The following is a 15,365-nucleotide window of genomic DNA, read 5'->3' as shown; positions in this document are numbered from 1 at the left end:
ATTAGACAAGACAGAAGCCTTAGCATCGAGGTCTACCGGAAACCCACAAACACAGACCAGTACCTACTCTTCGACTCTCACCACCCACTGGAACACAAATTGGGGGTCATTAGGACCTTGCAACACAGGGCTCAGAACATCCCTACAACGGTAGAGGGAAAAGAGAAGGAGCAGAATCACATCAAGAAAGCACTTCAGAACTGCGCATATCCCAACTGGTCTTTCTTCAAGAGCAGAAAAAGGAACATAACGGACAAGGAGGATAACAGGAACATAACGGACAAGGAGGATAACAGGAACAAATGCAAGAACATTGTCATTCCCTACATTTCTGGTCTATCTGAGAAACTCAGGAGGATCTTCTACAAACACAACATTCCGGTACATTTCAGATCCAGTAACACCCTGAAGCAGAAACTGGTCCACCCTAAGGACAGAATAGCCAGACACAAACAGGACAACGTAGTGTATGCAGTTCAGTGCAGTGAGAAATGCACGGACTCGTATATTGGGGAAACAAAACAACCGCTTCACAGGCGCATGGCTCAACACAGGAGAGCCAGTTCCTCAGGCCAGGACTCTGCTGTCTACCTTCATCTTAACAACAAAGGACACTCATTTCAGGATTGCAATGTACGCATTTTAGCCAGAGAGGATCGTTGGTATGAGCGAGGAGTTAAAGAAGCCATTTTTGTCAACCTGGAACAGCCATCACTGAACAGAGGTGGGGGTCTAAGACATCATTTATCAGCCACCTACAATGCAGTCCTTGGCACACTTCCCAGACAACTGAATGCACACCAAAACCCAGGTGTTTTCAGTGACTCACAGGAGGACAGAGAGAATCAGCTTTCCATTGATCACCCTAACGACTCTCAAAGCTGTTCACATCCAGCCCCCAGTGACCCACACCAACAGGATGACTCAACGACACCTTAGATGAGCTTTTCATCCATGAGAGGATAAATACCTGATACTCCCTATTAGTCAGACAGAACTGAAGAAGCCTTTTGGTTGAGAGGTGAAACGTCTTCAAGAATCTTCAAGCAAGTCCAGTTGCTCTCTTTTACCACCCACAGTTACTATGACCTGGATGACTGAGAATCTTCACAGACAGTGTCCTTTGTTGTTAAGATGAAGATAGACAGCAGAGTCCTGGCCTGAGGAACTGTCTCTCCTAGGGCTGCACAATTAATCAAATTTAATCGAAAATCGCGATTTTGGCTGCCACGATTAAATTAAATGAAAATCGCGATTTATTTCCATTTAAAATGCGAGCTCTGCCACATATCTGATCAAGCACTTTTTGACCAGTACTCCGCCAAACCATTAGGGGGCGAACCGACGCATGTAAGGTTTCATTACTCCGCCTGGCTTGCTTGCTTATTTAGGCAGAGTAATGAAACCTTACATGCGTCAGTTCGCCCCCTAATGGCGTGAGAGTAGGTAACAGATTGAGGTGAGAGAGAAAAGCTAACTATGTCGGAACAACAGACTATTTAGCACTGGAGGCAATGTTGTGACCTGCCTTCGCTCATGTTTAAAGCTAGAGCATGTTGATAGGCTGGTCTTTCTAGCTAAAAACTTGTAGGCCTCAGTAAAATGCTATGTAATTGTTGCAATTGAGTTTTCAGTTCCTTCATCCTTTGGTAATTTCTTGGATAAATTTCATTTATTTGTCATTTGGAAATCAGAACTTCTCTTTTAAATTTCATTCTGCACTGAAAGCTGTTCATACTGTTTGTTTGAATATAGTGAAATAAAATTTAAGTGATTTCCCTAACATCAAGAATAATCATGATTAATAATCGTGATTACAATTTTGATCAAGATAATCGTGATTATCATTTTTTCCATAATCATGCAGCCCTAGTCTCTCCTGTGTTGAGCCATGCGCCTGTGAAGCGGTTGTTTTGTTTCCCCAATATATAAGTCCATGCATTCCTCACTGCACCGAATTGCATACACTACGTTGTCCTGTTTGTGTCTGGCTATTCTGTCCTTAGGGTGGACCAGTTTCTGCTTCAGGGTGTTACTGGGTCTGAAATGTACCGGAATGTTGTGTTTGTAGAAGATCTTCCTGAGTTTCTCAGATAGACCAGAAATGTAGGGAATGACAATGTTCTTGCGTTTGTTCCTGTTATCCTCCTTGTCCGTTATGTTCCTTTTTCTGCTCTTGAAGAAAGCCCAGTTGGGATACCCGCAGTTCTGAAGTGCTTTCTTGATGTGATTTTGCTCCCTCTCCCATTGTAGGGATGTTCTGAGCCCTGTGTTGCAAGGTCCTAATGACCCCCAATTTGTGTTCCAGTGGGTGGTGTGAGTCGAAGAGTAGGTACTGGTCTGTGTGTGGGTTTCCAGTAGACCTCGACACTAAGGCTTCTGTCTTGTCTAATGTGTACATCACAATCCAAGAAGGCTTCTTGAGAAGAGAGGATCATTGGTATGAGCGAGGAGTTAAAGAAGCCATTTTTGTCAACCTGGAATGGCAATCACTGAACAGAGGTGGTGGTCTAAGACACCATTTATCAGCCACCTACAATGCAGTCCTTGGCACACTTCCCAGACAACTGAATGCACACCAAAACCCAGCTGTTTTCAGTGATTAACAGGACGACAGAGAGAACCAACAACCCATTGATCACCCCAATGTGGTTCACACCCAGCCCCCAGTGACCCACACCAACAGGATGACTCGACACCTTAGGATTGCTTTTTATCCATGAGAGGATAAATACCTGATACTCCCTATTAGTCAGACAGAACTGAAGAAGCCTTTTGGATGAGGGGTGAAACGTCTTCAAGAATCTTCAAGGAAGTCCAGTTGCTCTCTTTTACCACCCACAATAGTAGACAGTTATTTATTTCAGCTTTTATTTCTTTCATTACATTTTCAGTTGGCCAGAAGTTTATATTTTGTTAGTGTTTGGTAGTGTTGATGGGTGGCATGGTGATGCAGTGGTCATCACTGTCACTTCACAACAGTAATGTTCTGGGTTCAAAATTTGTGGCTGAGTAGGATCTTTCTGTGCAGTTTGCATGGGTTTCCTCTGGGTGCTCAGGTTTCCTCCTACAGTCCAAAGACATGCATCACCTTACTACTCTAAATTGCCCAAAGGTGTGAATGTGAGAGTGAATGATTGGTTGGCTCTGTGTTAGCCCTGCGATAGCTTGCCCTAATGGAGAAGCAGTCTAGATAATGGATGGATGCATGGATGATAGCATTTACTTTAAATTGTTTAACTTAGCTTAAACATTTTGGGTAGCCTTCCACAAGTTTCTCACAATAATTCTGTTGGAATTTTGGCCCATTCCTCCAGACAGAACTGGTGGTAACTGAATCAGGTTTGTAGGCCTTCTTTCTCTCGCACACATTTTCAATTCTGCTGACAAAATTTTCTATCTGATTGAGGTCAGGGCTTTGCAATGGCCACTTGACTTTGCTGTCCTTAAGCCATTTTGCCACAATTTTGGAGGTACAGTGGTGCTTGAAAGTTTGTGAACCCTTTAAAATTTTCTATATTTCTGTATACATATGACCTAAAACATCATCAGATTTTCACACAAGTCCTAAAAGTAGATAAAGAGAACCCAGTTAAACAAATGAGACACTATTATACTTGGTCATTTACTTATTAAGGAAAATGATCCAATATTACATATCTGTGAGTGGCAAAAGCATGTGAACCTTTGCTTTCAGTATCTGGAGTGACTCCCTTGTGCAGCAATAACTGCAACTAAACATTTCTGGTAACTGTTGATCAGTCCTGCACACTGGCTTGGAGGAATTTTAGCCCATTCCTCCATACAGAACAGCTTCAACTCTGGGATGTTGGTGGGTTTCCTCACATGAACTGCTCGCTTCAGGTCCTTCCACAACATTTCGATTGGATTAAGGTCAGGACTTTGACTTGGCCATTCCAGAACATTAACTTTATTCTTCTTTAACCATTCTTTGGTAGAACGACTTGTGTGCTTAGAATTGTTGTCTTGCTGCATAACCCACTTTCTCTTGAGATTCAGTTCATGGACAGATGTCCTGACATTTTCCTTTAGAATTCGCTGGTATAATTCAGAATTCATTGTTCCATCAATGATGGCAAGCCGTCCTGGCCCAGATGCAGCAAAACAGGCCCAAACCATGATACTACCACCACCATGTTTCACAGATGGGATAAGGTTCTTATGCTGAAATGCAGTGTTTTCCTTTCTCCAAACATAATGCTTCTCATTTAAACCGAAAAGTTCTATTTTGGTCTCATCTGTCCACAAAACATTTTTCCAATAGCCTTCTGTCTTGTCAATGTGATCTTAAGCAAACTGCAAACGATCAGCAATGCTCTTTTTGGAGAGCAGTGGCTTTCTCCTTGCAACCCTGCCATGCACACCATTGTTGTTCAGTGTTCTCCTGATGGTGGACTCACGAACGTTAGCCAATGTGAGAGAGGCCTTCAGTTGCTTAGAACTTACCCTGGGGTTCTTTGTAACCTCGCCTACTATTACATGCCTTGCTCTTGGAGTGATCTTTGATGGTCAACCACTCCTGGGGAGGGTAACAATGGTCTGGTGGACTGGTGGAGTCCAAACTCTTTAGAGATGGTTTTGTAACCTTTTCCAGCCTGACAAGCATCAACAATGCTTTTTCTGAGGTCCTCAGAAAAAGGTCCTTTGTCCGTGCTATGATACACTTCCACAAACATGTGTTGTGAAGATCAGACTTTGATAGATCCCTGTTCTTTAAATAAAACAGGGTGCCCACTCACACCTGATTGTCATCCCATTGATTGAAAACACCTGACTCTAATTTCACCTTCAAATTAACTGCTAATCCTAGAGGTTCACATACTTTTGCCACTCACAGATATGTAATATTGGATCATTTTCCTCAGTAAATAAATGACCAACTATAATATTTTTGTCTCATTTGTTAAACTGGATTCTCTTTATCTACTTTTAGGACTTGTGTGAAAATCTGATTGTTTTAGGGCATATTTGTGCAGAAATATAGAAAATTCTTAAGGGTTCACAAACTTTCAAGCACCACTGTATGCTTAGGGTCATTGTCTTTTTGGAACACCCATTTCCCGACTCCCTGTCTGATGTAGAGATGTTGTTTCAATATATCCAAATAATTTTTTCCTCCCTTATGATGCCGTCTATTTTCTTTTAAGTGCATTAGTCACTCCTGCAACAAAACACCCCCAAAACATAATGCTCCCACACCCATGTTTCACAGCTGGGATGGTGTTAAATGATGGGGTGGCCAAACAGTTCATTATTTGTTTCATCACACCAGAGAACATTTCTCCAAATACTAAGATCTTTGTCCCCATGTGCACTTGCAAATTGTAGTCTGCCTTTTTTATGACCATTTCAGAGCAGTGGCTTCTTCCTTGCTGAGCAACCTTTCATGTTATGTCTATATCCACAGAGGACTGTGGATATATGTAGATACTTGTCTACCCTTTTCTTCCAACATTTTCATGAGGTCCTTTGTTTTTCTGGGATTGATTTGCATTTTTTTGTGCCAAAGTACATTTATCTCCAGGAGACAGATTTTATCTCCTTCCTGAGCAGTACAACAGCTGTGTGATCCTATGGTGTTTATACTTGCATATTTTGTTTTGTATGTATGAACATGGTACTTTCAGGTGTTTGGAAACTGCTCCCAAGGATGAGGTCCACAATTTTTTAAAATTTAATTTATTTGTTTTTTCCTGAGGTCTTTGCTAATTTCTTTTGATTTTTCCCCATGATGTCAAGAAAAGAGACATGAAGTTTGAAGGTAGGCCTTAAAATACAACCACAGTTATATTTTCAATTGATTCCAATTGGCCAATCAGAAGCTAAAAGCCTTGACATAATTTTCTGAAATTTTTCCAAGTTGTTTAAAGGCACAGTTAACTGAGTGTATGTAAAGGTCTGACCCATTTGAACTGTGGTATCGGCAATTAAAAGTGAAATAATCTGTCTGTAAACAATTTCTGGAAAAATCACTTGTGCCATGCACAAAGCAGATGTCCTAAACTACTTCCTAAAACTATATGCTAATATGAAATCTGTGGAGTGTTAAAAAAAAAAAAAAAAGTTTTAATGACTTCAAAAAGTGTGTCGACTTCTAAATTCAACTGTAAAAGATGCAACAAAAAGGTTAAATTAGGTGAAAGCATACTCGAAAATGATAATACCTTAAGGAATTCCAGGTTAATGTAGGGAAGGCCACAGGTACGCAGTTCCATCTCTAGAGGGCTGAGCATGGTAAGAAGTTGCAGAGGTATAATGGAGCCCAAACCTGCACGAACAGCACTCATACGCTCCACATTCTGCAATTCCCGCAGGCGCAACGCACGTACTGCCTGAGCATACAAGTCTTTGTTCTCCCAACTGGAAATACAAAAAAGTGTTCGGGCATAAAAATTTAAAGTCATTAAAAAAGATCTGATAAAACAAGCAGGTGAAAAAAAAAATCTGTCAGCTTACCAGTAGCTGAAATGCAATAAGTAGTTGCACAATCCACCTACCCTATACATTTCTCCCCACTCTTTTACCTAATGTCCTTTGAACCCTACCTGACGGCAAGGTTATGCCCACCCTGGCACAGTTCCACCTCCTCGCCTGTCATGGTGACATAGGTGAAGGTGCAGCATGGCCGGCTGGGCGAGTCAGGGCTTTCACCTGATTGGCTCTGTGATGAGATTTCTGTGCATAGCACTTCCAACTCAGTCTTATCAGTAACCTAATAATACCAAAGTGAAACAGGTAGAGCAAGGTGACATAAGTAAGGCACAATTAGATGAATGTTAAAGTGCTGTATCTCACTTTTTTTTTGCAGAGTTTAAAAAAAAGACAACAACAACCAAACAAACAAAAAACAAGCACAAGCACCTGAACATAGTGCTGAGCAATGGTGAAAATACTGGCAAGAGTGCTTGCAAAATTAAGGATACACTATTAGGATGGTAAGATTCACATTGATGCACAGGCATAAAAGTTCCCAATACGATTGCCCCAATAAAAAAAAAAAAGTGTGCACCGTATACAATTTGGGATGAAATTTGAATGCATAATTTCTAACATCTTTACATTAGTACATTTTTAGTTAATTTATAATTTGTTGTCTGCTTAAGAAGAAACAAAGAAATTAAAACTATCTGTACCATACTGAATTGCATAGCATCATGTTCTTTTTCATCGCATCGTGTCAAATTGTATTGTGTTGAATGCAATTCAACACATCAAAAAAAAAAAAGGGGTGAATTGTTTTGCATTAGTAGTTGCTTTATATGTTTAATGGATTGGATCACTGGCAAATTTGTGTATCGCATCAGCCTCAGTGATGGAGGTGTACATATCTAGTACACAATATTGCTTTCAGAGTATGTTAGCCAAGCAAAGTCATTCCGTTAGCACACAGTAGTGAAATTTCTGTAGTTATAAACAAAATATTCATGGTAAGGCACATTAATGAGAACTACTATAAATCATGACCAGTATACACTCACTGTCCACTTTATTAGGAAGCCCTGTACATGCATGCAGTCATCTAATCATCCAATCATGTGGCAGCAGCACAATGCAAAAAAAATCTTGAAGATTTATTTGCTTCAGTTAACGTTACCATCAAAGATCAGAATGAAGAAAAAATAGATATAAATCTCTGTTACTCTGATTATGGCATGGATGTTGGTACCAGATGGACTGCTTTCAGTATTTCAGAAATTGCTGATCTCTCCTCAGCAGAAGACCTCATTGGGTTTTAGTGTTTAGCCAAGAACAATAATCTGACACTATCATGGATACAGGCTCACACACAGCTGAAGATTGGGGAGGCGGAATTACTTAGCCTTTTTCCAGTCTTTAACTGTCCAGTTTGGGTGAGCCTGTGACAGGAATGGAACCTGACGTGGTCTTCTGCTGTTGTAGCTCATCCACCTCAAGGTTTGATGTATTGTGCTTTCTGAGATGCTTTTCTGCTCACTGTGGTTGTAAAGAATGTTTGAGTTACGATAAACTTTGTCAGTTCAAACCAGTCTGGTCATTCTCTTCTGATCTCTCTCATTGACAAGATGTTTCAGCCTGCAGACCCTCTGCTCACAAGATTTTTTTTAACCCTCTATGTAAATGCTAGAGATTGTTGTGTGTGAAAATTCCCAGGAGATCAACTGTTTCTGAAATATTCAAACCAGTCCATCTGGCACCAAAAACCATGCCATGGTGAAGGCCAAGTTACAGTGGGGCAAAAAAGTATTTAGTCAGCTACCAATTGTGCAAGTTCTCCCACTTAAAAAGATGAGAGAGGCCTGTAATTTTCATCATAGGTACACTTCAACTATGAGAGACAGAATGGGGGAAAAGAATCCAGGAAATCACATTGTAGGATTTTTAATGAATTATTTGGTAAATTCCTCAGTAAAATAAGTATTTGGTCACCTACAAACAAGCAAGATTTCTGGCTCTCACAGACCTGTAACAACTTCTTTAAGAGGCTCCTCTGTCCTCCACTCGTTACCTGTATTAATGGCACCTGTTTGAACTCGTCATCAGTATAAAAGACACCTGTCCACAACCTCAAACAGTCACACTCCAAACTCCACTATGGCCAAGACCAAAGAGCTGTCAAAGGACACCAGAAACAAAATTGTAGACCTGCACCAGGCTGGGAAGACTGAATCTGCAATAGGTAAGCAACTTGGTGTGAAGAAATCAACTGTGGGAGCAATTATTAGAAAATGGAAGACATACAAGACCACTGATAATCTCCCTCGATCTGGGGCTCCACACAAGATCTCACCCTGTGGGGTCAAAATGATCACAAGAACGGTGAGCAAAAATCCCAGAACCACATGGGGGGACCTAGTGAATGACCTGCAGAGAGCTGGGACCAAAGTAACAAAGGCTACCATCAGTAACACACTACGCCACCAGGGACTCAAATCCTGCAGTGCCAGACGTGTCCCCCTGTTTAAGCCAGTACATGTCCAGGCCCGTCTGAAGTTTGCTAGAGAGCATTTGGATGATCCAGAAGAGGATTGGGAGAATGTCATATGGTTAGATGAAACCAAAATAGAACTTTTTGGTAAAAACTCAACTTGTCGTGTTTAGAGGAGAAAGAATGCTGAGTTGCATCCAAAGAACACCATACCTACTGTGAAGCATGGGGGTGGAAATATCATGCTTTGGGGCTGTTTTTCTGCAAAGGGACCAGGACGACTGATCTGTGTAAAGGAAAGAATGAATGGGGCCATGTATCGTGAGATTTTGAGTGAAAACCTCCTTCCATCAACAAGGGCATTGAAGATGAAACATGGCTGGGTCTTTCAGCATGACAATGATCCCAAACACACCGCCAGGGCAACGAAGGAGTGGCTTCGTAAGAAGCATTTCAAGGTCCTGGAGTGGCCTAGCCAGTCTCCAGATCTCAACCCCATAGAAAATCTTTGGAGGGAGTTGAAAGTCTGTGTTGCCCAGCGACAGCCCCAAAACATCACTGCTCTAGAGGAGATCTGCATGGAGGAATGGGCCAAAATACCAGCAACAGTGTGTGAAAACCTTGTGAAGACTTACAGAAAACGTTTGACCTCTGTCATTGCCAACAAAGGGTATATAACAAAGTATTGAGATGAACTTTTGTTATTGACCAAATACTTATTTTCCACCATAATTTGCAAATAAATTCTTTAAAAATCAGACAATGTGATTTTCTGGATTTTTCTCATTTTGTCTCTCATAGTTGAGGTATACCTATGATGAAAATTACAGGCACCTCTCATCTTTTTTAGTGGGAGAACTTGCACAATTGGTGACTGACTAAATACTTTTTTGCCCTACTGTAAACAATTTAATCTGGATTTTAAGCACACCGATAATACTAGCATATCAAGAGTTCAGGAATGATGTGGGGGAAAAATATCCTTTACATCATCAGAACCAAGAGCAGGGATGGGTTATACCGATTTATGCAGTATGGCAGTAATCAATTTGATCCCATGGCTGAATGCCTGTGACAGTTTCTCCATCACATAACAGGTGGTGGTAGTTTAAGTGAGTTTGCTTGTCTTGATTATTTGATCTTAAAATGTCTGTGCCCAGTTTCCATACCAAGGTGAACTTCTCAGCATGAAACAGGTTTAGCTGGGAAGAAAGTCACATGAGGCAATAATAAAATTCAACAAAAAATAAGTTGTTACACATTCAGTGAATTAATCTTATCCCATCCTAGTACTGGTTAGTAAAAAGAGTGTAGTGTGCCATTATTTTATGCCCTATGTAAAAGTGAACATGGTGAATGAGAATATTTTGGGATTCTGCCCAAGTTAAAGATTATTACTTTAATCATAGATGTAAAAGAAAAAGTGAGTAAATCAATAAATACAAAACTAAAACATGAAATTGCATCATAGAATTGTGCCATCGCCCTGTAAATATGACAGAAAAAGAAACTTTGTCAGAAAATACAGCTGTGGTCAGAAGTTTACATACAGTGACATGTCATCTTGGATATGAATGTCATGGCAGTATTTGGGCGTTCAGTAATTTATCTGAACTGTTCTTTTTCTGTGGCAGAATGTACAGCATACATCTTTAATTAAAAAAAAAAAACGAGAATTTGGTGCACAAGTTTTAATTTTCTTTGGGTATTCTGAAATCAACACAGGCTCAAAATTATACATACAGAGTAAAAAATATACATACAGCACACCTAATATTTGGGTAAAATGTCTCTTTGCAAGATTCACCTTGGGCAAATATTTTTTATCATGAACAAGCTTCTGGCAGAATTCTGGTTGGATATTTCACGACTCTTCATGGTAGAATTGGTAGAGTTCAATTAAATTTGTTTTTTTTTCTTGGCATGGACTCGACTTATAAGCACGGTCCATATATTTTCAATAGGGTTGAAGTCAGTTCTTGTTTTACGCTTAATGTTAGCCTGCTTGATCCTCCACAACCAGCTCTGATGTGTGTGTTCATTATCCTGTTGTAACTCCCAAGTCGTGTTCAAGTTTCTGATGGTTTATGCTGAAGAATTCTGAGGTAGTCCTCCGTCTTCATTATTCCATCCACTTTGTGCAATGAACCAGTTCCACTGGTAGCAAAAAAAGCCCCAGAGCATGATGCTGCTACCACCACCACCAGTTGGTACAGTGTCCCTCTGTACATCGTGGTCACTGTGGCCAAACAACTCCATCTTTGTCTTATCTAACCATACAGCTATCCTCCAGAAAGCTTTTTTCTTTGTCCGTGTGGTAAGCTTCAAACTTTAGTTAAGCTTGAAGGTGTCAATTTTGGAGCAGGGGGTTATTTTGTGGATAGCAGCCTCTTAGTCCATGGTGATCTGAACTGTAGACAGTGATCCATCAGCTTCCAGTTCATGGCAGGGCTGTGCCATGGTGGTTCCCAGGTTGTTCCTGACCATCCAAACCAATTTCTTTTCAGCGGAGAGTGACGGTTTGAGTTTTCTTGAAGCAAAGTGGCTTGGCAAAGTGACTACACCTCACAATAACTTGGATACAATTGTTTGAACTTTTCTTGGAATTTGCAGTTTAGAAATGGCTACAAGAGACATTCTGGAGTTGTATATATCTGCGATCCTCTTTCTCAGATCTGCACTGAGCTCCTTGGACTTTCCAATTTTACTGTGTGTTGGTCAATCCAATGAGTGCTGTAAACAAACCCTTTTTATGAAGGCACAGAGAAGCTACCAGCTGTAGTCAATCATGATCACTAAAAGGAAGTTAAGAGACCTAACCCTTGGCAAGATAAAAGACATATTGGAAGTTTCAGTACCTCTGAATGAATGATCCAAGTAAGCGTATGTAAATTTTTGACCATGTATGTATAATTTTTGACAATGCGGTGTGGCAATATAGCTTACAGCAGGTTATGGTTGCTGAACTGCTGGTTGTCCAGGTGGTGCTCTGAAAACAGTGTGGGATTTATAGATAATTGGGCTAATTTTGAGGGCACTGCCGGCCTGTTAGGGTGGGATGGTATCCATCCCACTCGGGAAGGTGCTGCTCTCATTTCGTGCAGCATAGGTCATAGTCTCAGAACAGGTCTAGTTAACTTCTGACAATACAGAGCCAAGGCCAGGGAGCAGACGAACAGGCTAAACCGACTGCTAGCTGCCCAGAGTCGTCACTCAGGGTCCACTACATTGAGACTGTGTCTGTTCCCCGAGCTAAACAAAAAAGTAGAAATATTCAAAGAGTTTGTTCCAGTAACCTAATCAATATAAAATTAAGTCATATTAACTGTACAGCCTTTTGACCTAAAGGTGGGGCTATTAAACATTAGATCTCTTACATCTAAAGTGCTAATGGTTAATGAACTTATTACTGATCAGGAGTTTAATGTACTTTGTTAAGTGAAACATAGATTAAGCCAAATGAATATATAGCATTAAATGAAGCTAGTCCTCCTGGATACAGTTATATACACCAGCCTCATCTAACTGGCAGAGGAGGAGGCGTCGCAGTTATTTATAATAACACACAAACCTGGTTATAAATTTAATACATTTGAAGTTCTTCATACTAATATAATTTATGTAGCCTCGAAAAATAAGTCTACCCAGTTAATTCTATTACTTTATTATTTACAGGCCCCCAGGGCCATATTCTGAGTTTCTTTCTGAATTTGCAGATTTTACCTCAGACCTGGTTATTTCCTTAGACAAAGCTTTAGTTGTTGGAGATTTTAATATTCACTTCGATAACCCAGAAGACCCTTTGAAAACAGCATGTGTGTCCATTTTAGATTCAGTAGGGGTTAATCAGAATGTCAGAGGGCCGACCCATAATGGTGGTCACACCCTCGATCTAATACTAACATTCAGGTTAAACGTAGAAAATATAGTCAACATTTCCACAGTCTGAAGTTCTCAGATCATTAGCTCATCTCATTCAAAATATGTCTGAGTAATAATATATGCACCTCACCATGCTACTGTATTAAATGTACATTCACGTCAACTACTGCACAGAGCTTTATAAATGATCTCCCAGAGTTATCAACTTTGATTGGGTCACTGTCAGCCCCCGCAGAACTTGATCAGGCAACTGAATGCTTAGAGTCAACGCTCTGCTATACTTTAGATAATGTAGCTCCCCTTAAAAGGAAAATGATCAGAGAGAAAAAATTAGCACCCTGGTATAATGATGACACTCGCACTTTAAAACAGACCACTTGAAAATTGGAACGTAAATGGCGTCAAACAAAATTGGTAGCGTTCAAATTAGCTTGGAAGGAGAGCTTCGTGAAGTATAGAAAAGCTCTTAGTGCTGCTAGATCAACATATCTCTCCTCCCTAATAGAAGATAAAAAAACATATCTCTCTTCCCTTTAATAAAATAAAAACTCTCTCTTCTACTAGATCCCTTACCTACATGTCTAGTCAAACAGATAAAACCTGAAGTAATTGAACCGCTTCTAAAAATAATAAATTCTTCTCTTAGGATCAGCTATGTACCCAAATCCTTTAAACTAGCAGTTATCAAACCCCTGATTAAAAAAGCTGACTTTGATCCCTGTCAGCTGTTTAATTTTTGGCCAATATCAAACCTCCCCTTTATCTCCAAGATCCTTGAAAAAGCTGTAGCACAGCAGTTATGCTTATATTCTGGGTGCGATTTGCTGGAGGGGATGGTGGGGATCATCCCCCCCTCTGGTTTTTATCTCTGCTGAAAAAAAAATCCTCGGGGACAACCCCGTCAATAAAACAAACAAACCAAAAAAAAAGTTGACATGACAGGCATGTTGTGACACAGTTTTCTATGGTCTACATTGCACTCACTTTCAAAATGACCCGAAGTGGCAGCTTTGATGTTCACGAACGTCCCCAGCAAATAGATACATTGTAGATAATAACAATATCCAGAGTGTGAACGTGGATTTAGCACCATGAATCACATCCTTACTGATGAGTGCAACATAATGAATGTATCCACACTGACAGCCTTCTTTTCCTCGCTGTCAATGGGCCAGACGTGCGTTCCTTCCCTGCTGAGAAATTCGCAGAAATGTGGATTAAAGAAGGGCGAAACGCGGCGGAGAGCGCACCGACGGGAAAGCAGAAAAGGCCACATGAACTGTGCCATCAGAGCAAACTGTTCATTTAGTATTCATGTATTTTAGTGATTTTCGAGTCACTGTCCATTTAATCCAGAGGGAGAGAAACATCACAGCAACGCGACAAGCAATGCGAACTTTGTTGTGTTAGTGTTCGTGTATTTAGTCAGAGAGATAGGAAGATGAATTTACTATCTCTGGTTTAGTGTTCGTTTTCATTTAGTGTTTGGGCAGCGGGGGCGTGGTCAAGCATCGGTCTGTGACAGAAGGACGGCAGGACAGAACTGATTTCACACAACTCGCTTTTATTCAGCTTTTCAGCTTCTATCTGCACTCTCACACACGCACACACATCAGTCGTCTAGTTGTGGCGAGAGCTCCCTCTGCTCTCGCTCTCTCTCCTGAAATAGGGCGCGGTCACTGGGAAGACACACAAACACATTAATTAACGACAGGTGTAGTGATTCTGCCACTTACCTTCCCTGACTCCGCCCTCCTGTCACAGACCGATGCTTGACCACGCCCCCGCTGCCACAGTGTTATTCATTTGATATCATCGGATGTTATTGAGCTGTTAGCCTATTGTTACCTTAGTTTTGTGACGTTTCATGATTTAAAAAAAAACATCCCCCCTTCTGGTTTTTTGACAAATCGCACTCTGCTTATATTTACATAGGAATAACATCCATGAAATGTATCAGTCAGGATTTAGACCTCATCATAGCACAGAGACAGCTCTGGTTAAAGTTAGTAAACGACCTACTGTTGGCATCTGATCAGGGCTGTCTCGCTGCTTGTGTTGCTTGACCTTAGTGCAGCATTTGATACCATTGATCATTTCATTCTTCTGGATAGACTAGAAAATATGTTGTGGGAGTTAAGAGAACAGCCCCCTCCTGGCTCAGGTCTTATTTAACTGATCGCTATCAGTATGTTGATGTAAATGGTGATTTTTCTAGACATACTGAGGTCAAGTTTGGTGTTCCACAAGGTTCTGTCTTGGGTCCACTGCTTTTTTTCTTTATATAGGTTACCTCTGGGTGATATTATTCGTAAACATTTGTGGCAGTTCGATATGAGTGAGTGGAGCACAGAGGACGGCAGGACAGAGATCAGGTGTATACAGAGGCTTTATTGCCACACTTTTCAGTCTAACAATATTTTACACCCAACAAATAGAGACACACACTGGCATCTCGTCCGGGGGATGAGCTTCTCTGCTCTCCCTCCCTAAATAGGGCGCGGTCACTGGGAAGACACACACAAACACAGGTTAATTCCAGTCAGGTGTAGTGATT

At 40.8% G+C, this 15,365-nt stretch overlaps 1 protein-coding gene across 8 annotated transcripts in view; it reads right to left on the bottom strand.

Moving 5' to 3' along the window:
* LOC132872214 (probable E3 ubiquitin-protein ligase HECTD4) overlaps positions 1 to 15,365 on the bottom strand; it is an 868,395-nt gene that overhangs the window by 19,495 nt on the left and 833,535 nt on the right. For 7 of the 8 annotated variants that reach the window (XM_060906858.1, XM_060906861.1, XM_060906860.1 and 4 more), the window contains exons 73-74: positions 6,567 to 6,733; positions 6,186 to 6,381 (exon numbers count right to left, since the gene is read on the bottom strand). In XM_060906858.1, the coding sequence (XP_060762841.1) occupies positions 6,186 to 6,381; positions 6,567 to 6,733 (363 nt within the window). Of the gene's footprint in view, positions 1 to 6,185; positions 6,382 to 6,566; positions 6,734 to 15,365 lie in introns of those variants that run through there. The other variant, XR_009651396.1, reaches the window with a different exon arrangement.

The sequence above is a fragment of the Neoarius graeffei genome, chromosome 24 (assembly GCF_027579695.1).
Source record: "Neoarius graeffei isolate fNeoGra1 chromosome 24, fNeoGra1.pri, whole genome shotgun sequence".
In the NCBI taxonomy this organism is placed as follows: Eukaryota; Metazoa; Chordata; class Actinopteri; order Siluriformes; family Ariidae; genus Neoarius; species Neoarius graeffei.
Note: the sequence above shows the minus strand (reverse complement) of the source record. Positions and strands in the feature narration are given on the sequence as shown.